Source organism: Eupeodes corollae, chromosome 1 (genome assembly GCF_945859685.1).
Source record: "Eupeodes corollae chromosome 1, idEupCoro1.1, whole genome shotgun sequence".
Taxonomy (NCBI): domain Eukaryota; kingdom Metazoa; phylum Arthropoda; class Insecta; order Diptera; family Syrphidae; genus Eupeodes; species Eupeodes corollae.
The window spans coordinates 111952639-111977646 of record NC_079147.1 but is presented as its reverse complement, the minus strand read 5'-3'; the positions used below and the strand labels follow the sequence as shown (position 1 = coordinate 111977646).

At 34.7% G+C, this 25008-nt stretch overlaps 1 protein-coding gene across 1 annotated transcript in view; it reads right to left on the bottom strand.

Moving 5' to 3' along the window:
- LOC129954205 (mucin-2) overlaps window positions 1–25008 on the bottom strand; it is a 90296-nt gene that overhangs the window by 27734 nt on the left and 37554 nt on the right. The window contains exon 2 of the mRNA XM_056067951.1: window positions 9925–10026. Within this exon, the coding sequence (XP_055923926.1) occupies window positions 9925–10015 (91 nt within the window). The 5' untranslated portion in view covers window positions 10016–10026. The remainder of the gene's footprint in view (window positions 1–9924; window positions 10027–25008) is intronic.

The following is a 25008-nucleotide window of genomic DNA, read 5'->3' as shown; positions in this document are numbered from 1 at the left end:
ATCCATGTCGAAATGACCAAAGTGACCATAAGAATATACAAAGCACACATGACAACCCGCAAGGCGACTATGTAGGTACTTTGCTATGTACATATGTAGGTATAGGTACCTATACGACATTAAGATAACATAACCTAAAAAAGAGATGAAATAGCAGCTAACTATACACCTTATAAGCGATAGATACTTCAGAACTTTAGAATTCGAAGAAGATAAAATGAAACGCTCCAATAGCAAAGATCACGACTGTGTGCGCTCCGCAGCAGTCCACGCTGCTGCTGCTCTGCCTCTAAGCCACGATCCAAAATGTGTTAGGAATTTTTTTACCAGACCGTAAAATTCGTGAGCTAAAAAAACAAAAACGGGTCCGTCGTAGTCGCGTCGTCATCGTCATAGTCATCGTTGTCGGGTCAGTTACAACTTCCTATCTGCAAGATAAACTTCGCTATATATCTATCTACAATAATACACACAAACTCCTTCCTAAGCTCTCGAAGCTAAAGAGAAAAATTGCTTGGTGACGTGACAAAATTGCTAAACATTTGTATAGTTGATTTATCCTGTTATCAATGAATACGAAATTGATTAATTGATCTTGATTCCAGAGTTTTATTATAAAAGATTCACAAGGCGGGGTATAAATATTACTTACATGTAAGTACATATGTATACGAACTTAAAACGAACATAACGGACATGAAAATCGCGTCGTCGTCGTCGCCGTCCATTGCACCTTTATGATAAGTATTTTGATATAAAATTCCTCCACTCGCATGCGGTTGGAGTGACTTTGGCACAAACATAAATATGTACGAGTATATTTCTTCACACAAAAGGGCTTATCGGATACGGAAGAGATTTTCATGCTGCGATTTGGAAGTCCACTAGGTACGATAGCTATGCGTTTAATAATAAAGACTTTGTAAAGTATGCATAAGATACTCAAGGATTTATATCTTTACTGGCTACAGTAGTTAGGATTTGAGTTTTGTCGGAGTAAAATGAAAAAAAAAATGCACAAAATAGTAGGGGTTTGAAGTTCTGAGATCGAAAAGGCGCACTTCTCAGAACTTATAGGTAATCTTTAATATAAATAACCTTAACTATAAGTAGATATACATCGTCATTTACTAAACTCAAAAATATTTTCTTTAATTTATTTTTTATAAGGTTATGCGATGTCAAATTAAATTCAAGATGAAACAAAAGGAAAACAAAACGTTAACACAGGTTTTACTTGTCTGTGCCCTAAAGATCTAATTTTTCCTTAGAAGATGACTGACCTTAGCGGAATGGTATTTTATTTTTTTGTTTAATATTTTATTTTTGGTTGGGTGATGCTACTCGAGCGCAAACAGCCAAAGAAAAAAAGAATGATTACGCATTTGGAAGCAAGGAACCATAGAGGTTTTTGCCCTCAGCCTGAGAGTCTGAGCCATCATGATCGCTATGCGGCAGTCGGCAGGCATCAGGCGGCAACGCCATCAGCGAACTATAAACAATCAACCTAGCTACCATTTTTCTGTTTTTCTATTAACCAGCTATATATAAACATAAGTATGTGCTGGGCTGGTGCTCAAATGGCTCTCTTCGTGTTTGGATCTAATTCTTGGGAATTTAATTAAAGTTTACGTGAAACTGACTGAATTGGTGGTCTTGTTGGAGGTACTTAAAACATAAAAATTAAGGTAGCACTTCCATCTCTATTTTATCACCATTCAAAGATATTTAATTAACGTAATAACCTGGGCTGAGAATGTAACGGATTTTGCTGTTGTTGTTTTTATTTGTTTTGTTCTTGTCCATTCAACTTTGGTGCGAGTAAGACTACCACACTTTAAAAAAGATCTTTTGGCTACTGCTTTGTTGTTTATAGATGATGCCGTTGATAAAGGTTTGTTTTTATCGAGACTTCCGGAAAATTTGTACTTACAGAGATGTGATTAAAATTATAATGGGAGCTATCATATTATGTAAAAAATAAGTACATTTAGTTGGACGTTAAAATCTTAAGTAGTGAAGGTTGCACTTGGTGTGATAGTGTTTTTTTTTTAAGAAAACTATTTCATTTTGAATTCTTTTGGCAACGGAATTATTTAAGGTTCAAAGAGGCAAAGCGATGCATTGTAGTTGTGTAACCTTGAAATGGATGAAATCAAGTTTGTGCATCAGGTCTTTTGTTTACGATAAATTTATAGATTTTCTATTAAAAGACAATGAATGAGAGATAATTGCCACAGGGATAGAAAAACTTTTTTCATCACCTTATGAAACCCAACTATATAGCGGCATTTTGAACGGCCTTGCGAATGTGATCGTTGCACAAAAAGTGATTTACAATACAATTACCAGAACATTGAAATTTTCAGTGTCATTAACCCAACTGCCCTTAATTGATAATAGTAAGGGGGTTTATGTTGCTTTAACATGTGATACCCATACTGAGTACTGACATTTGATTAGTTTCCTGGATGCAAGTGCCACTCGTAGATAGTGGCATTGGAAGTGTGTTACCCTTAAACAACAGGAGACAGAATTCTACACAGTTTCTGACTCCCCATTGGACAATGCTGTCAAGATCAGAATTTAATGAGCTTATCATACGCTGCCGTTTAAGTTCCACATCCGAAGGACAAGGATGTGAATCTAGAAACGAGTATGAGAAGCTGAGGGTACTGTCGTCGGCGAAACAGTTTAATAGATTAGAAGTGGTAGACATAAGATCATTTATTAATTTAAGAAAGAGAGTCGGAGACAAAACGGAGCCCTGAGGGACACCAGCATTTATTTTATTTATTTCAGAATTGAAACCATTCAACACAACTTGTATTGAACGGTTGGAAAGGTAAATCCTAATCCAACGAAGAAGAGATTCATCAATACCAAAAGCACGCATTTATGCGTTTGAAATATCAAGTGCAATAATCTTACTTTCTCCAAAACGATGTAAAGATTTGTTCCTACTGTTCGGTGAGATAAACCATAAGACCACCAGTGGAACTATTGCTACGAAAGCCATACTGCCGGTCATTGAGAAGCTTGCGATCGAGATGTTTTTGATATTTCTTAAGCTGATAATTAATCATCGTTTCAATGACTTTGGAAAGAAGTTACGTCGGTTATTATAAATAAATAAATTAGGTGGCGCAACAATCCGTTATGAACCAGGGCCTAGTGAATTGGAACTCGCAACCATTCCTGTGCGCGATTACTGTTGTCAGGAATTGGTCGGTTATTAGAGGGTGGGAAAGATCAAAGTATATATTTTCGTAGCCTACATTCTCAAATTCCTTTTTCATAATAGGACCAGACCTTTGAAATGTGTGCACCCGTTTTGTTGAATGCATTACATTTTAGTGCATTTATTTCTTTTGTTAGTTTTTTTTTTGAAGAAAATTCAACAAGAAACAACACAAAACTTAAGGCAACACTTTTAAATATTTTCCTTTCCAAGTACAGAATTGACATAATTTTTAACTAAATAAAAATTAATACAAAAGCACAATAAAGAAAAACCAGTTATAAATTTAAATACTTTTCCAAGGTATTCTAGATCATCTTCACATAATTGTATGTACCTGATTGGTATTTTCTGGTTTACAAGATTTTAAACATTTTACTCATTACAATAATTTATTTATATAAATACCATAACAAAGGTATTAACGTAGATACTGACTTATGATTTAATTAATGATAATATAAAACTTTAAATTCCGCATACCATACCATCATGTAACAATAATAATAATTATTTTTATCAACAAAAAACAACAAACAAAATATAATTTGTTATTCTATTGTTATAAAAAATGATGATTAATATATTAACTTATCTTGCAAAAAAAAAATTGCGCAGAAACAAAAATATTTCATCAATAATATGAAAATAAAGAGAATTTAAACCATCATCATAAAAATATGCGTATCTAATCAAACATAATCAAATCACCATCTAAACAAAAACACATCTTTTCAGGTTCATTAAACTATCCTTTATCCCCTCAACATACTTCGTAAAAATAACTAACTGACCAAATTTCTGTGTATAGAGTTAAATAAAAATAAAACTGGAAAAGTTTTATAAAACAAAAATAGCCAATCGCAAAAATAAAAAAAAAAACAATAATAATAAATAAATAAGCAACCAAGTTGTATAAATTATAGAAACAACATCTTCAAAAAAAGATGATGGCAACATGATTGAAACGCGTCATCGTCATCATCATCATCATCATCTGAATTTTTTTTTTATAAAATTTCATCAACGTTTCAACCTTGAGTGATCCAAGATTGAAATTGAACTTGAAACTAGATATTTTTACCCACCAAACTTTGTGTGCAGGTGCGCTCTTTGCCATATTGTATGCACAGGGCTGGAGTTGTTTGGAGAGTTTTGAAGTGGTTAAATCTTATTAAATGTAGTGTGATTTATATTAAATCTGCATATTTATTTATTCAGTAATTGATTTATAACGATAAAACCATTTTTCGGTTTTCAAAGTATAGGGGTGGAATTCGACATCTGTCAAACTAAGTTGTTAAACCAATTTTATTTTTCAATGAAAACATCGCTGCTGTAAGTGAAAGTATTGCCGAAGACCGGAATTTGTCGATTCCTCATTTTAGAAATTAGGACTGTCTTACGGCACATTATGGAGAATTTTGATTTAAGAACTACACCTACATCCATATAAAGTCCAACTCACACAACAACTGGAGCCATGTGACCATTCACAACGTCGTAAATCCGTCAAAAATGTTTTTGAACTACAGACAGTGAACGGCAAAAATTGTCATATTTTGGGTTCTGAGAATCCTCAATTGATTGAAGAGAGGCCATTACATCTACAATAAGTCACTGTTTGGTCTTTGGTCCGGAGGTGTGATTGGACCTTACTTCGTCGAAAACGACAATTATACGATTGTCACCGTCAATTTGGAGCGTTATGGTCATATGATAACCGGCAGCCTGGAAGGCCAAGAGAAACATGGAAATAATCTGTCATGAAGGAAGCTCGGTGCCAAAACTTGGAGACGTGTTCCTAGCTGAGGTATCGTGCTAGGAAAAGAGAGAGGTGGAAGGAACTGGGTGCCGCCCTATGCTCAAGGAAGAGTTAAAGTGCTGCCGGAAACGAAGAAGAAGAAGAGAAGTTGCTCCCCCCAATTTTAATTTAATTGATCATTGCCAAAACAATATGGGATTGAAAAAGCAAGATTTTAACTCAATTCCATTATCAAATCGCCTTACACAGAGGGTACTCGATCTATACGGAGTGCTGCGCCTTTTTTCTTTGGTCTGTTTGATTCTTTGATAATCCGACCCTGTATTATTATCATCAGTTTTGTTGGGTATATATCAGTTGAGATCTTCTTGATGTATCTTTAATAAATAACTACGCGAATAGCCATTGTGTTATTTATGATGTGTCTGGTATTTTTATTTACCTCATCTTTTATACAATTTCTGTGACCGTTCGACGGCAGCAGCGTCTTGCGGTGCGGAGGTATTCGTCGTTGGTGCGGTGCGGCGACGAACGTGTCGTGAGAAAATGCCCAATGAAGCATTAAGATTGTTTAAAAAATCTATTCACACTGAATAAGATTGGACAATTATTGATAAACTAGGCCTGACAAGGTATGTAATGTTCGCGCATTATGTTAATTGAAGTTCAAATCTATAATAATGGGGTGTAAAATTTGTATAATGACTTAATACAAAATATTTGTAGATGCATTTCCTGATAATGAATGGATATGGTAATAATATTTAACCAATCACTTTGAACCTTATTTTATTTGTCATATTAACATCATTCGAAAATGTTATATATTCTTTCCTTTTTCAAAAGGTTTGATATCGCATAAAGATGCACCTCTGAGTAAACGTAACTCTTAATTATTTCCCTTGGAATTGCATGACCACCTTTATATGTAAGTGCCTCATATAACTTGGGATAAGTTCTTTTTCATCTTCTTCATGGTAAAAGTTCCCATCACTGTTCTCAATAAATATTTCACGAATGTAATTTAGTAATTAGGTTAACCCGTTTGGTTAAAGTAAACATCGTCTGCAATGCGGTATTACAAATGAGCGTTAATTTCCCTCTAAAAGAAATCAATGTAGGTACAACTTTTTCTTCTTGTTCAGAATCGCATCTTTCAAAAAAAAATGAGGGCCGTTTTTCAACTTCTTTTCTTCTTTCGACTTGACTTGATGCGTTTACATTTTTACTCTGAAAAATGGCGCACACGTTCAGTGTTCAGTGCATGTTGCTTGTCATGTAAATTCCTTTTGAATTTGTACATGCGGAATACTCTTAACACACGTGGCTATTATAGCTATTTAAACGATTTAATGAATGAGTGGTTAAACGCCATTAAATGGGAAATATCTCAGATTACATTCTTCTTGTTGTTGTTGTTTTGTTATTTTTCATTCTTAAATGACAGTTTAGAACTTTAGAGAGTGACTTGAGTAAAGATTTGTTGTTTGTTTGACAGCGCGGGAATAATGGCAATTAGATGTACCATAGTGTGTTAACTATTTTATTTTATTTCATTTCATTTTGTTATGACTCATTTACGAGTATATTCGATATAGAAAAGTAAAAATAATAAAAAGAACTGTCAAAGAACATAATATGCGGCGCTGAGGTCTGAGTTTGTGTGGACTTCTGAGAATTTCATAAACTTCAACTGACAGTTTTAAAATTTATTTTTGATGTTTATAAACTTAGTTGTTGGTTGGTTCCTGGTTATAAATTTGATGGGAAGGATGACACCGAAAAAAAGAACCATTCTGGAACCTCAAAAGTATGAGTCATGAGTATTCTGAATGATTTCCGCAAAAAGTAAGATTTAAAAACGAAAGAATTCTCTCATTTAACGGAACACACAAAGAAATTGTATTTAAGGTTTAGTTTGAGACTTGAAAAATTGTTGAAAGTTTCGATGCCTCTTTTTGTTGTCAATCAAGCGCAATTTTAAGAAACAACTCTGGTCTAATTTTTGAATTTCAACCAAAGATGTCAAACCAGTTGCTTATTTACGTAAATTGTAATTGAAACATAAATCTTTGTCAAATATTTTGTTTAACTTTATATTTCAATAAGAAGTATTTTGACATTGAGCTTGCTTGAAGTTTGCTATTTATGTGAGATGTAAGAAACTAATATCAAGTGATGGTATTATTTTAAACTTATCAGAGCACTAATTTTACTAAAATAATAAATATATACTCGCGTTCAAATACTTGTACAGCTTATTTATGCATCTGCTACCCTAGGTTTGGTTAGGTTTAAGTGGCTGTCCGTGATGGATTATTACACACTTCGACCAGTTTAATAACACATTGTGCTACCACATATATCTTGAGGCTTTCTTTTAAGCTCAATTATACCAGTGGGATTCCCTTACGGAACATGAAAGACTGATTTGATCATGTTAATATAATTGAGATTGCTGAGATCATTTAAGAATCCAATCGGAGTGAAGTTAGGAACACCTGGATACTTAATAGAAGTTTTAGAAATATCGAACAAATACAAGTGTTTGGGAGTATTACTAAATCCAATTCTGGATTATAGCAATCACCTTGTAGAAAAAGCAAAAACTTCACAAAGCTTAATTAATGTTACTTGGAAGAAGATCTTCTCTAACGATCACATAAACCTTTCAACAAAATATAATATTTTTAATGCAGTCGTGAAATCTTCGCTTTGTTATGCGCACAAATATGGGGTATGAAGAAATTGAAAATATTCAATATTCCCTTAATAGCACCAAACTATTCAATTTATTTTGAAACAGGCCTGCCAAAACTTTTTACTAAAGTTTAAAGTTACAGGTTGATTATTTAATTAAAGAGCTTGGTCTACGGGAAACTCGGTTATGCAAGATTATGGTGCTCTACGATATTCAGAATAAGCACTGGTGTATGAGGACATTGGAAAACATTGCGGCTTCCTGTCGAGAAGTAGTGCAGATCAATCTCAACAATATTGTTGAGTAACAAATTGAACTGGAGAGCACTCATTTTTAAAAATGGAAATTATAAACAATAGGCTTCGAACCACAATGGGACAAAATCGTCTATCGAAGCTTTCTCTCCTGAGCATTGAAAGCGATTTACTTCGAGAACTGGATTTCAACGAAATCATCAACAATTTTTCGGCGAAAAAAGCTGGAAGGTTCCGTTCGTTAACCCTAAAACTTAATTTTAGATAATTCTTTTTTCCGTCTATTTATTTATATGTGTTTGTTCAATACGGAATCTACTTGGTAACACAATAAATTATTTATTGAAAAACACGAATTTACTTTATTTTGAAAATAATTTGGGGTGAAGGGGCCTCCGATCGTTTATTTCCCCGAGGCCTCTGGACCTCTAAATCAGGTCCTCTCTCTTCTTATGATAACGACCAGAAGAGTTGCCCAGTTTTGAGTTAATTATTCTGCTAGTCAGCATTAACTTCTTGTAATTTTGATCTGAGCGCCATATTTAGTGAAATTGTAATCTAAAAAGACTGCTCTTATTAAACAATATTGAACATCAAATTTTAAAGTATAAAATGTTTTAGATTTTAGGTTAAATCAAAGCTGAAGCTTTCTTCCCTACACATAAAGAACTGTCATTTTACGAAGTTTAAAAACTGTTCTATAGACACACAATCGAAAACGTCATAAAGGTGTTCATTTCTGTGGCCCTCCACAATTCCTTTCTTATCATGAATTGCAGAACGATATTAAACGATAAGATCCCAAAATGAGTTACCTAGAATGAAGCTTATTTTGAAAACAGTGTGTAAACGAGTGAAATTTTCATTTAGTACCTTTATTCATAATGGTGTTAATCATGGTTACCGAGTATTTAACTTGATGAGTATTATACTTCAAGTCCCTTGTGTATACATTTCTCTAAATATTTGTTCCACTTAAAATAAATCCCCGCAACAGCCATGATAATAATAATAACAATAACAATTTGTTACAAAATCCTACATCTGCACACATATTTTTCCGAAAAATTGAAACACTCTTTAATGTCTTGTTTGTATATTAGAAATGAACAAAGACCGTAACCGTGACAAAACTTCCCTGCCTTATTAACAACTGTCTGGATAAATAAAATTCTACCCTCGTTTTAAGCTTGTTTCTCATAAGTGTTTCAAATGGAATTGTGTATTGCTCTGTTCCTGTAGACTAGCGCCTTCATTAAATGCGTTAGCAAATACTATAGCAGAAAACAATCAAAACTTTTCGTATTGACACTTGTTTCTTTATTTGCACAAAAATGAAGCGTGTACCAAATGCGAAAGGTAATTTGCTAGATCCTTTGCAAAATGCAATGAATCTTCTAAATTAATCCCAATTTGAACGAATTCAATTTGAGTATCTTACAGTGTGTCATTTTATAGATACTTCGATTGACAAATTAGCTTTCTATGCTCGTATACCAAATTCAGTGAAAAACCAGAAAAGGGGGTTTCAATTTAGAACTGAATGTACTGTATATGGTATAGTTAGCCTTCATTAAGAGTTATGGTGATATAATGCAAATCCATTTTCATCGCACCAGCACGACAAAATGTTCCACTTAAAATTTCACCCAATACCAACCCACATAGAAATATTGGGACGATGAAGGTGAATAGAAGTCACCCTAACTCCCAAAGGATCAAATGCGAATCCAAATTGACTGCATATCCTTCTTTGACACCATCATCGTACAAAATATCAACTGAAAATGCTTTCGAAACCAATTCGAAGCATATCAAGGACATGGAATTCTTTGGTTTGCTTGTTGTGCATATATGTTGTGTGGTTTCAAATTTCCATTATTAATGATCATAAAAGGAAGCTGCAGGATAATAATAATAATACACAAAACCATAATAGGTACATAAATATATAAGTACTCACCTCCATGCGACAATAATGGCAACACAACCAGTGCTAACACCACCGACAGAACTAATTCGAGTCCCAGCGGACTCGAACGTCTCCTCGTCATGATGGAAAGTCCTGCAAAAAGAAAAAGGAACAATATAAAAATATGTATGTATAGTAAATATGTAGGTATATATAAAGAAAAGCTGTCATCATTATTTTTGTTGTTTTATTATTTTTTTTTATATTCTTTAGCTAAACTCTTAACTCTGGTAAATGCGAGACAAGCAAAACCCAGAGGGGGAATCCAAATAAAATAACAATACAAAAATAAATATGTTTGCAATTGGTTATAAGTTGATGCGGTTTTTCTTTTTTAAGGCAAGTGAGTAAAAGTGAAAAGTACCAAATGTTGATCTTTGACTTTGGCACTCAAAGCAGGGATGAAAATGTATCTAAATAGCTCAAAAGTTCTTTTTTGGACTGAAGCACGTGAAGTTGAAAGGAAATATTTTATATGCAGCCGACTACACTGAAGCATTGACATTAAGGAGCACTCTTCAATATCGTGGAATAAAGGAAGAAATTGAAAATTGTTTGTTCCAAATTCAGGGAGTGTGATATGCAATTATGCATTTTCCACACCTCAACATCAAAAAAGGAACTTGGAGTTCTAGGATCAATCTACCGTCAACCAGATTGACCATATTGCGATCGGCGCCAGATACTTTTCCAGCATCATGAATGTCCGAAATTTCCGAGGAGCTAACATCGACTCGAACCACTACCTATCGAAAACTAGCGGCAACATTGCCGAGATGCAATCAGAAAAGCCGCCTCTGATGTGCTGGGTTTCAAGCAGCTACCAACAATTAACCCCTGGTTTGATGAGGAATGTCGGCAGGAAAATGCAGCCAAACAACAGGCACGCAAAGCGGCGCTGCATAAAATGACGAGAGCTGCTCATAAGCTCTATGAGCAGAAGAGGCGAGAGGAACACCGACTTCTCAGAAGGAAAAAGAGATAGCATGAAAAGCGAGTGGTCGAAGATGTTGAGAGGTTTACAAGCAGGAATAAAGTTCGAAAGCTTTATGAACAGGTAAACGAAAATCACAAGTAAATACACCTAGAACCGAAGGCTGCAAAGACGAAAGTGGAAACATAATAGTGAAACCGCAGTCAATGCTGAGGATATGAAAGGACCACTTCTGCAGACCGTATAACGGCGACGACGAACCGAATTTCGCTGTCAGGCAGGATGATCCATTCAACATAGACGACGAAAGCCAACAATCCCGTCTTCTTGACTTATACGAAATAAAGATTGCCATATCTCAGCTGAAATCTAACAAAACCGCTGAAGCAGATGGCTGCCGAGCTCTTCAAAGCAGCTGGAGATAAGATAGTTAAGAGCATGCACCAAGTTATCTGTAAATTATGATCGGAAGAAAGCATGCCAGTTCAATGGAACCTCAGTATTGTTTGCCCTATCCTGAAAAAAGGAGACCCTCTAAGCTGCACCAACTATAGAGGAATTAGTCTACTTAACATCGCTTACAAAATCCTCTCTGCCATAATATGTGAACGTCTTAAGCCCATAACCTGATAGGCTCTTATCAGTGTAGTTTTAGACCAGGAAAGTCCACAGTCAATCAAATAATACCATTACGGCAGATCCTGGAAAAAAACCAAGAACCACAGATCGACACCCACCATCTCTTCATCGATGTCAAGGCCGCATGTGAAAGCAACTACAGGGACGAACTGTATAGAGCCATGTATAGTTCTGGCATCTCTGCCAAACTCGTCCGTTTGTGCAGGATGACCATGGAGAATTCACGCTTCTCCATAAAGGTTGGAAACAACTTAACACCTTTCGATGTCAAAAAGGTATTTAGACAAGATTTTATACGACGTCATTTGATTTCTTAAGCATTGTGCTTGAAAGAATAGTGTCTACACTCCGACCATCTTTCAAAAGTCTGTCCAATTTCTAGCATATGCTGATGACATTGACAAAATTGAAAGACCTCAGCGTGATGTTAATGGGGCTTTTGGAGTGTTGAATTAAAAAGGGTAAAGCATAGTTCATGCTATGATCAAGGTTCTACAACACCAACTCGAAATCTCTTTGAGGTAGTTAAGGACTTTGTATACCTGGGCTCCTCTATAAACACAGAAATCAACACCAGATCAAACGAAGAATTAGTCGACCAAAGTGTCTGTATAAGACACTTATCATCGCCGTCCTGCTATACGGTGCAGAAGCATGGACTATGACAAAGGCACCGTAGGTGGTTATGAGAGAAAGGTTCTTCGCGTGATCTAGGGTCCCGTATGCATAAAAGGTGAGTGGAAGAGAAGATAGAACGACGAGCTGTATGGGATGTACATCGACTTAGACTTTGCCAGGAGGATAAAAATCCAACGACTGAGATGGCTGGGTAAGGTAGAGCGAATGGAAGCCAATAATCTGGCCCGATAAGTCTTCGAATCTACACATCAGGACATCGCAGTAGAGGTAGACCGCAGATCAGGTGCGAACAAGTGGAAAGCGCCCTCATCCAACTTGGAGTATGCAACTGGCTATATCTAAATAGGGACCGAGTTAGATGGAGAAGTTTGTTAGGGGAGACCCTATCTCACACAGGACTATAGCCCCTCCTTAAGTGAGCAAGTAATTAAGACCAATTCTAAACATAGAAACTTTTTCTTCACTATGTATAGTTTTAAAAGTACTTTAATTTCCTTAAGGGAAATGTATTTTCATCCCTGGTGTGTAGTGTACACAAAATGCACATTACCCGAACCACATCTCAACCCACCAGCTAAAGATCCCATCGCCAATCCATCAGTTTCAGAAAATTCAACAACGTTCATTATTAAGTTCAATGGACAATATAATCACAACAAATACAAAATTCAATAAAAACAAAAACAAAGGAAATGCAATAAAATGGTCGCATATTTTTCAAAAACAAAATATTCGCACAATATATAAGTAATGCGAATTGCGAACCGAACCAACCGAGCGAGGGTGGAAGGATAATAATAAATAATTATTCCTCCCCCTCATCCAAAAAATACAAACTCAATATATTTCATTGTTTATGTTTGTTTCTATAATATATTGTATTATGTACTGTACATACATATAAAGTATGACAAGGACGACGACGACGACGTGCGGTACGGTGCGTAGGTAGAATATTTTCTCAAATCAAATTGATTTTCAGAGTTATTATGCCTGTCCAGTTTTTGTGACAGATGTTCAATTATAAATAAATGCAATGATGTAGAAATGACATCCAAAAATCCTTACGTACGAGTAAATAATACTCACATCCTTACTTTTTGTTGTTGTTGTTATTGTTTTTGGTTAATTTTTGAGTTCTATAATTTTTCCTTGGGAAAGTAATTCGTCAAATAAATTCGTCAATGGTAAGGAAAAGCTATAATATCGAAGATCGAAATATGATAAATTCGACACAGAAAATTGTATTTTATTGTTTATTGGTTCTTGATTTAACTTACTCGAAAACAAAAACAAAAGAGATGTTATTCTATATTTCAAATATCAAAAACAAACCAGCAAGGATATACCTATACCTTAATGGTCGCCATTGGTTAAGGCTCTCGTGGGTCGGCATCAGGTACAGTACACAACATATCTATATTTAGTTTGGAGCAAAAGCAAGGAAAAAGTTTTGTCATGTTTTATGTTAAGGAATATATGAGGAGGGTTCGGTTCGTGATGTCTGTTATTGATATCCTTACAGATGTAGAGATCCTTTAGGACTTTAGGAAGTATAGGATTTTTATTAGAAAAGAATATTCTGTTAGTGGCGTGTTGTACGAGTATGGGCTACATAGAATATAATCTCTAGGGAAACCAACAAAAAAAATAACATAAAGAAAGAAAAACAACCTTAAGCTCTTAAAAGAAATTGAGATGAATTATATATGTATGTATATTCATGTATCTATGAATGTACATATATTTTTGGATACACTGTTCGTGCTAACATTCATATATAATTGCTAATAAAGGTTGGTTGGAAAGCAAATATATAAAACTTTGTGTCAATTTCTATTTAAAGAACATCAAATATTATTTAGTTTATATTTTGTTTTAATATTTTCATTAAAACAAACATAAAAAGAAAGGAAGTCATTTTAAGTTGTCAATATTCAAAAAAGCAATAGGTATTTAATACTTAGGTATTTTTACTTTAGGTATTTTTGAGTTCTTCAGAAAATATTGATTCGTTAATATGAATATTTATATAAAATTTTCAAAACACTTTCTCAAAAAGTATGGAAATAGTGTAACCTGTAACGGTTTATATCAAATCAACATAATTACGACTATTTCACTAGAAAGATATCATAAATACCTTGAGCTCTTATATTAAAGAAATTTTAAAAACAAAAATTAAGTAAATTTGACGTTTTCAAAAATTGCAAAAAAAATACTGTTTTAGCTATTGCACCAACAAAAGAAAACAATTTTTAAATAATTCGTCTCGCAAGTTAACCTTAAACATCTAGTATCTATAAGTCTATAAGTCATTTCTTCTTAAGACCCTAGAAAGATTTATTGATATCAAGATAGATAGATGATTGGTTTTTATTGATTTAAAGATTATTTTACAATTATTACTTAAATATTGTATTACAATTGCCAGATTAACAACTTTAATAAATTAAATTACTGTACTTAACAACAAAAAAACAAAAACAATTAAAAGAAAATAAAACATTTTAAAAAGGCCAATTTAAAAAACAAAGAATAAAAAATTACTAGCAAATTCAAAGAGTAAGAAGTCTTCATTCATAATTCTAGATCTTTATATGTATATCGTAACACAACTTTGCAATATTTATAGAGCTTGTAGACATCCATCTAATTCAGCATACTAAGAACTTATTCCTCTGATAATAAGTCACTTTCTAGAATATTTCTTCTAGTTTTCCTTAAAAATCGACACGTTCTGACGAAATGTATGACGTTCTCTCTTTCTGCTAAATTACAAATAGTACACTCCAGTGGTAAATCGGGTCTGTGCGGTATGAAGTTCAGGTTGAGTAGTTCGCTTTTTAACTTGACCATTGTAGCAATGATGTTTACATTATTTGCATCATGGAAGTAGTTCCTTTCTGCGAGATTATGGTTGAGCCTACTTTAAGTTGTTCTGAACAAGTACCCAACTGCTTAAGCTGCATATTCTGCTCTACACTTCTCATCTACCGCTGCAATAACCTTGTACATAAGAGCTTTACTGTGCGATACATCTTCCACATTTAAATTTAATTTTAAATTGCACCCTTCTGCGAGACTGTATCAGGGATTTTGGTCTTCTTCAGCTTTTAGGACAAGTCAGTATTCGTTCATATTAAAAACGTTCAAGATATAATCCGTTGCATCTTTAGGGTCTTTAGAAATAGAGATGATAGTCCGTTTTCCAGCATAATCACGTAATTTGGAGTATTTTTTGGCAGACGAAATATTCTCTTCACATAATCAGCCATGAATTCCATCTTAATCGGAAATTTTTACGAATCCCGAAAAACTGTATCATAAAATCAGTTCGTAGTGGAAAATCTCATACAATTTTGCAGTTCCGTATTCATAGAACTCAACAGGAATAATATTTGCATCTTCCGATTTCCCATCTTTAAGAGATCATAGAGTTAATTCCACTTCTTGAAGGTTAATTTCCATATCTAGGATTTCGTTGTTATATCCAGGTATCGCATGGTGCCAATTCGTTTGAATGCTGCTGGGATTCAATAATTCTAAATAATTCTTGGGAATTCCGGAAATTTATCAACCATGCAAAGGATTGTTATCAATTTAAGGGCAAATATACAAGAGATGCAATCACATCTCCTCTAACATCTCAGAACGTAGCTTGTGGAGTAAATTCATTTAATACTGACTAGCAGAATAATTTACTGAAACTGGGCAATTCTCCAGCTGGAAGATTCGTTAGCAGGAGGATACCGCAAGGTGGCGTTCTATCCCCTCATCTCTGGAAACTGGTGGTAAATGAAATCCTAACTGGTCTGATTGCGGAGGTTTTTTAAAGTGATTTCCTATCGGGATGACATTGCTTTAGCGGTTTTAGAAAAGCATCTTAACAGTCTAAAAGAACTCTTAAAAAATGCCTTAAACAAACTAATACTTTGGTCTGGTCGGTGTGGACTGAGTGTTAGCCCACACAAAGCCCAAGTAGTCCTATTTTTGAGGAAATACTAAATTCCATATGTTAACCCTCCCTACACTAAAGGTATAAAATTAAAGTTCTCAAACGAGGCTAAGTATTTGGTCAAAAAAGTTACTGTAGCTCTCTTTTCTTGAAAAGAAGCTATTGGTAATAAATGGGGCTCACAGCCCTAAACCACGCACTGATTTAAATATACGGTGTGGTAGTATAATGGATAACTTTAAAAAAAGATAGAAACCACGACAATCTAAATAAAGTCCAACGTTCTTTCATCTGTGGCATTGGATACCCAATTTCCGTAAAACCTATTGATATATTTAGCAGGCAAAAGCTTCAAGCTCTGCTTTTCGTTTCGGTTAACAACAACATTGGCCACTCCATAATTTTTAAGTATTTAGAATTAATTCCAAAGCACACGGACTATACCATTCCCTTTCTACAATTCTACAGAAACTACCAGGTTTCTATATGTACCTTACAAATCTTTCTGGGAGGATAGCTAATTTATAGATAACGAGTCAGTCCGCTTCTGCACAGATGGGTCAAAAACAAGCTCTGAACAATTGAAATTAAGTCTCTTTCCACCTTCCCAATTATTGTCTCGTGTTCCAGGAAAACTTTTGGCTATAAAAGAAGTCTTGTCCTGGCTTAAAGAAAACGTGATTTCAACATCTGTTTCTTCTCAGATAGTCAGTCCGCTATCAAATCTCTGGACTCTATCTCTACACACTCTTTAATAGTCCATAAATGTAGATCATCTCTAATGGATGTGGTAGAACAGTTTAATATTGACTTTTTCTGGGTGCTGGGCCATACAGACAATCCAGGAAATTGAAGTACGGCAGATGAACTCGCCAGAAATGGTACCATTTTAACACGTTTGGCTAATGCTGATCTATCTCAAAGACGCAAGAAATAACTAGGAACATTTTCAACTGGTTTTATTGAGCTTAGAAGAAAGGTTCAAGATTCATGTGGTATCACAATGGGTCATTAAACTCGCCTAAGTGTGTCCTTCTCCATCACGGACAACCACTTTAACCTAACCTTACCTCTACATTCAATATCACCGTATTTTATTAATTGTAAATTCCTAATTGATCTTAAGATTCTTAGGAATTATGAAGAAGCATAGAAAATTCTTGAGGAACACAAGTTTCACAAACAACCAGATTGAAATTTAATTGTCAGCTATTTACATAAATCAGAATGACAATTTTGTCAATTACAAAAAAGTTGTCCCATTTTCTTTTATTATCGATTCCGTATTTTGAAGACCGATATTTTTAGTACCTCATATATGTACCCTGTTTACGTGTAAAAACAATAAAATAAATCCAATATTTCAATGCAAAAGATAGTACCTAAAATAAATCTGGAATAAGGGCTCCAGAAAACCTATTGTCATCCATATGGGACTCTCGGCTATTACACCCAATGTATGGAACCCCCAAGGAAGATAATATCTTTTGTTGGTTTTGTTTCATTAATCTTTAACATTGTGAATACATTTTATTGTATTCATATAATATTTTACTTGAGTATTTCCTCAATATGTAAGAACAACGCGAATATATTGTAGTAGGCAAAATAATAGAACAAACCTATAATAAAACCAATATCAAGTGAGGCAAGAATAACCATATTGGGGCATTAGTATTCATAATATCAAGTCCGATGATGCGTTCCACAAATGGCAATGTTTCTGCTACCGATGAATAAATACAAATTGGACCTGACTTGAATAAAAGTCTTCGTCAGTCAAACAAATAATAAAAAACAATAAGAAATAAGTACAAACAAAAATTAAAGAAAAGAAGAAGGCCAGGTTCTTTGGGGCGGGCGACTTAAATGTGAAGACAAGCTGTTTGAAGGGTTTTTTTTATTTTGGTTTTATCTTCGTTCAGTAAAACATTTTTTTCGACAAGATAGTAGATAGGGTAAACCAGAGTAAAACAAAACACTTTGTTTTCAAAATGTCTTGAGAATTATCTAATACACAATTTTTGACACGATGTGAACTTTTATTGTAAGCTTTTCATAGGTTTTGTTTTACTCGTGGCGTGATGGTTAGTGCGTAGGAGGGTCATGCTGGAGGTCTTGGGTTCCCTCCCTGTGTCACCTAAAGGTTTTTCACAGTAATTGACAAAACCTCCAAGAGTAATTCTTTTCATAAAAAGTGCTTTCTTAAATTAGCGGTTCGGATTCGGCTTAAAATAGTATGTCTCCACAAATCCCTGACAACATTACTCGTACATGGAATGTAGGTAAATACGTTCAGTAGATTGATTTGAAGGCTTTCATGAGGGATGAAAATGTCCTATTTCATCACAAACTCCCCTATCATTGTCCACCTTTACGCCTTGAGCACAACAAATTGACATTTGTCAGAGTTATTCTTTTCGAAAAACAAAAACTTCTGTAACTGCTGCCGCCACTGTGCTTGCTGTTGTTGGTCGGCCGGGCTAAGGCCGAGGCAGTCTATATTTCTGCCGTGGACGTGGCCATTTGATTGAAGAGAGTTACATTCAACATAATGTGTTCAATGTGTGTTGTGTACTGACTGCGACTGCGAGTGCCGAGTACGTTCCTCAAGAACGTCAAGACCACGCACGATGGCGATGGCGATGGACAAACGATCAACTGAACTGACTGTGCTCCGTGACTACATCGAACATCGATGTATAATGATGAAAACCGCGAAGAATTTATTATTTGTTGCTTCTGCCATTTGTTGTTACAACTACTGCTATAACATATGATGTCTAGGAACGCGGGTAATTCCAGTTGCAGTTGCATGCCGTGGCCATGGTCGTGGTCGTGGTAGTTTGCTTGCTGATGATGGACAGTTCTTACAAGGCACAAATTATTTAAATTTGTTGTTCTTGTTGTTTCAAATTTTATTTTTCCTCATATGTACATCAAGAAATCAAGAGAGTAAAAATAAAATAAAATTGTTCCACATCAGGTATTACAAAGCCATGTACATATAAATGTAGATGAACTCTATGAGAAAAGATTCACTGAGATAATGCATCAGCATAAATAATATCGACATCGACATCGAGATTTCATGGTTCTACCTTAAGCTTGCTTACCTAGTGTCTTACATTCTATAATAACATCGAAAAGTATCTATAGGAAAAGCAGCCTTGAAGTTGGCCATGATGAGGACTGGGTGAGAGAGAGATAGAGAGAAAGCGAAAGATGCAAGATTTAATTTGATTGTTTTCGCAGAGGATTGCATATTTAATATGTTTTTAGTGTCTCGGTTAGTTCTTGAGAATATCTGCGTATTTTATAGGTTACCTACAATTCTGGAAGCTATATATAATCCGTTATAATTTAAATTGCATTCAAATTGAAACCCAATTATAGTGCGCGAGATAGAGATAGATTTACATTATGTTAATGTTGCTGTTGTTGTGATGTGATTTCTTTGAGATACTTTTGTATTGTTTGTTATCAGAAATAGTGATGCGTTTGAAGGAATAGTGATGTGAAGATAGAATCAATATAGAGTTTGAATTAAGGTGTTTTGAAATTTAACTTTTAATGTTTTTATAGAACAGACTCTGGATATAGGTAAGTTCATATAACGTAGAGGACTTTATTTATATCAGTCAATTTTTACCAAGGCACCTAGATAGCTTTTCAAGTGTCATGAACTTCAGACTCAGAACGTTACTTAACTAACCCCTGCCTTAAGTTTATCGTACGAAAACTACCAACCACATTGGTGCATCCTTTTAAACGATATTAGCAATTTACTAGGCTTAAGAGTGATTTAGGTAATTTTAAACGATTTTAACATCTTACTATCGCTCAACAATTTACTTAAAGTGACGCTACTGTCCTGTGTGATCTAGGGCCTTTTTACTCTTAACAATTAAAATCACAGAACGGCTACTTTAAGTTTTACTAATTTGCTAGTAAAAGCTTTTAAAAGCAGTGGACGGAAGGGTCCAGTCAACAGTTGGGAATTCCAATTAATGGGTCCGTTCAAGTGTAGTTGCTTTGTTGAGTTTCACGAACTGTCACTTTTTAGACATATTCGGATGCTCGTTTTTTTTAATTTAAATATATGGACTCCCTTAGTAAATTCTTAAATATTTAGGAAACTGCTAACTAGTAAATTGTTAAACCCTTAACAATAGGTTCCTTAAAATTTTGTGTCATTATTGTCTACAAAACAATGATTTTTCAGAAGTCTATTACAATTTGTATTTTGTATTGTTTAGAAGTGTTTCTTATTTCATTTTCAAAGAAACCTTTCACACAAAACACTGTGAATGAAATTGTGAAGAAAATAAGTAAATCATAGAGTAATAAAGTTCAGCTTTCATAAATAATAAATTGGGTGGCGCAACAGTCCGTTTGAGAACTAGGGCCTATAGTGACTGACAACTCTTAACCATTCCTGTGTGCGAGTAATGTTGTCAGTGATGAAAGTTTTAAGCCGAATCCCAACGGCAAATTTGAGAAAGCACTTTTCATGACAAGAATTAGTCTTGGAGAATTTGTCAATTCCTCGCAAGAGGCAGTACCCGTGAAAAAAAATTTTAGGTGGCATAAGCAGCGATTGAACACAAGAACTCTCGCATGACAGTCCATCGCACTAACTATCATGCCACAGGTACTACTAGTTCAGCTTTCAGTTGAATGAAAAAAAAACAAGATTAATTGTCATTTTGACATAAGTTGAATTGCCTTGAAATTTAATAAGATTTTACTTGAATTAATTTACAGCAGTAAGCTTTTCAATAAATTTGCCTTAATTGGAAGGTAGTATTTTGGCCAAACAGGTACGAAAACTGGTGTACCCCAGGACTCCGTTTTGTGTCCGACACTCTTCCCTATTTTTATAAATAATCGTTTGACTGAAACTTCTAACCTACTCAAGTATTTCGCTAATGACAGTATTCTCAGCTTTTCATATTTGTTTTAAAATTCTTATCGTTGTTTTTCGCATGTGGACTACCAACGGCAGCGTATGATAAGTTCATTAAACTCCGATCTTGACAGAATTATCCAATGGGCAATCAAAAACCGTGTAGACTTTAATACTTCGAAAACTTAATGCTGTCTAGTGTCGCAAGAGCTTAACCCTCTCCCAAATCAACTATCCTTGGGTGGTACTTGCATCAAAGAGACTGAACAGCTTTTAGTTCTAGGTATGTGCATCACATATCACACATTTGACACCGTCAAAAATATTGCCAAGTGTTTAGGTTTTTCCCAATGATGCCAAAAGTTTTTTTTACCTGTTCTAAACTGGCTATAGTTTACAAAGCTTCAATTCTTTCAAAGCTCGAGCATAATTCTCATATTTGGGTTGGTGCACAAATAACGTACTTAAGTATTTTGGATAGAATTGAAAAGAGAGCTGTTAAAATGATTGGAGATCATTCTCTAACTACGACATCTGCTTCTCTATCATTATTATATCGATATTTTAACAAACCAAATAACCGAATAATACTCGTACGTCTTAGGATCCTTGATTCCCATTTCTGGCATACTGTTAAGTATAGGGATTCTTTCCTTAGCCGCACTACACGAATGTGGAACGCTTTTGTAAAGAAGGGCCTAGTGATTTACAACTCTCAACCTTTCCTGTATGCGAGTCATGTCAGGGATGGAAAACATCTACAAATTTTACGCCGAACCCGAAAGGCTAATTTGAGAAAGGAATTTTCATGACAAGAATTATTCTAAAAGAATTTGTCAAGTCCTCGGAAGAAAAAACACTTTAGATGGCACAGTCAGGGTTTGAATCCAAGACTTCTGGCATGAGAGGCCTACGCATTTACTATCACGGCACGGGTACTACGTCAGACTTTTAATACGCAGATAATCCTTTGTGTCACAATTCTATCACAAATTTTAATAGGGAAGTCTCAAATACCAAAGATTAAAGGATCCTTTCTTTCTAAACCTATATTCAATGAAAATATCGTCACAACATCGACAAATATGTAAAAGCGGAAATAGCTTCCCAATGTGGTTGGTTTGCGGGCGCATAGAATTTATTGTTCTTTTGCTTGTTCCATTCCTTTAGTAGAGTATCTATCTAAATGATATGTAGTCAAGCCAATATAATATCGTCGCGTCAGTATTAAGCAGGAGAGCATCAGAAGCGACATGCACTTACCACAAATGCGGCTATCATCAGCATAGAGAGGAAGAGAGAGATAGATAAATAAACAAAAGATACAAACTTACGTTGCTTGACCCATTGACTATAAGAAGCGATCTTGTACAAATTTCTATCTATCTGACTTACCGTTATGTGCCTAGTTTTAGAAATAAAAGATATATAGTGGTACAAGTACACATATGGGTGAAGCCCACATACACACGATTTGATTCGAAGAGATCATTGCAAAGGTACCTACCGGCTACCATCATGATATTAAAGCTGCTTCAGTATCATCCAGCATCCAGAATCTAGAAAACACCAACAGCAGCATCGAGCACCGCATCTATCTATGGCATATATTCCCGGTCCAAAGCGCGCAAAGATGGCCAGGCCACTGTTTCGCTGCTAATGCTAATACTACTACACTAGGTATACAAAAGCTGTAACTGGCTTGTTCTTTACCAGAGCTGGGAGCTCCAGCTGCATAGCGCTAGAAAATAAAACCTGATCAGAAGAAAATTGCGTGATGGTGACATGATGATGATGGCGTTACTTATGCCATTCGGCATGGACCTGATAGTATATAGAGTTAGTATCTTAAAGTGATTGTTTTGGTTCTTCGTTATTTATTTTTTCTCTTCTTTTAATTTCATCATCATCATCATCGTGCCTAACGAACATGGCGAAGCGAGTGGAATTTGTATGGTGGATGGTGGCACGTTGGGCTTGGGACTTCAAATATAGCTAGTATTTGAAATTCCTTCTATACATATTTGCTGAATCTTTTTCCTTTTTCCTCCTACCTACCTACAACTGCGTTTTATATACAACTTGTGTATATGTATCTAGTAGTGCTAAGGCTGAGGTTGAAGCTCCATATAGCTGATGACGATCATAGAGGTACTACATATGTACATATATGTCAGGTGGTCATGCATTCATAGCTCTTGACTATCGTTGCCACTGCTCGTCGACGTCGTTTGCTGTCGTTGCGTCGTCGTCCACGTCGTTGTCGTCGGTCGGCCAAATCTTCCGTCATCGACTTCAACTCGTAAATGGTGGGTCCCTATATGTGTGTACATTGATTAACGAATCAATAGGCAATGGTGATACTACCTTTTTACTCTATTCGGTATATACTCATTTCCCTCATCAAAGATATACTAGGTTCTTTTTGGATTTACCTTCTTTTATTTTTGTTATTTACTTTTTCTTATTCGATCGATGAATTGGCAATACCAGTCCTCCTTACCACCCCAATCATTTTTAAAATCATTACCAGGGCCGCATTTGATAGAAAATACCACCAAGGGTCATAGTGATTTTGGGCTTTTTAACAATCGCATTCAAACTTTAAACTTTATTCATATCTCTTCTTATTGGAGACATAAGTTTGAAACTAGTAAGCCTAAGACAAAGGCGTAAACTGTTAAGGTTAACAATTTACTACCCTGATTCTAGCAATTTTAACATCTTACTATCTCTTAAAAATTTGCTTAAGTTTAACTCGCGTAATATTTACTTTAACTTTGACCAATTTGCTTAATCCATATGAGCAGTGGATGGAATCGTCCAGTCAACAGTTTGGAATTCCAATTAATGGGTCCGTTTAAGTATATTTGCTCTGTTTGCTTTCATGAACTGTCACTTTTTAGACATGTTTGGATACTCGTTTAAAAAAAATGCAATTAGATATTTACTAGTTAACAAAATGAAAATGAAATGTTAAATATTTAACAACTAGTAAATTGTTAAATCCTTAACAATAGGTTGTTTAACATTTTGCGTCAATAACGCATTTAACACAGAAATAAATGTAAGTAAAAAGTTTTGTAGAAACTGACTGTCAATGTCAATGAAAATAGTCAATGTTTTCGGGTTGATGTAATCTTACAAGCTCTGTACATATTTTGATATTTTATTGAAACAATACAAAAATTTAAGTATTTAGCTGTCAAAAGCTTCTAAGAAAATGTCAGATATTTAAAAAGTAATGATTTTGACGTTTATTGAAAGTTTTTTGTTTTTCTGTCAAATTATAACTTTGAAATTACGGCCCATTTAAAATTTTTGTTTCGAATCCTTTCCACTTCAATATCAAAGCATCACTGCCCGTCCACGTCGCTACGTTGTGTTTGCCAAAGACTGATTGGAATTTATTTTTCATTCCGTTCATGATGACCATAAAGACATTTATACAGGAAGACTTTGAGGACAGAATACCTAGTATACCTATAACCTATCAACTATGAGTATATCGTTTGAATTCATTGTCAAATAATTCGATCGTTTATACGTTTGCATTTAGTTCACTTTTTTGACTAATCATATTAATGAGTGTCAAAAGAGGATGAGTAGATAATTGGCAATTTTTAAGTCAGGTTCCTGTCAACCTTTTTGGTATATATTTAGGGATGATTCTTTGTACGGTTTGTTTCTTTCCTCATTGGAATTTTGATGGACATTTTTGCTGACAAAGCAAAGGCAGATAGACAGACAGACAGACAAACGTAAATAATAGAGGTTCTATTTAATTTGTTTCTAAAAACATTCAAAAATTGGTGTGAGAAAAAGTATTCGTGAAACAGAGCAATTAAGCTGTCGACATTGTCGTTGTTTGTCTCATGAAATTGTATAATTGAAATAAAAATTTGACAGCTGTGGAAGCTGCAGCTTTTTTAGCAACATCACATCTGTATTCTATCACTATGGAGACTTTTGCAAATAAAAGTTGTTGATGTACCT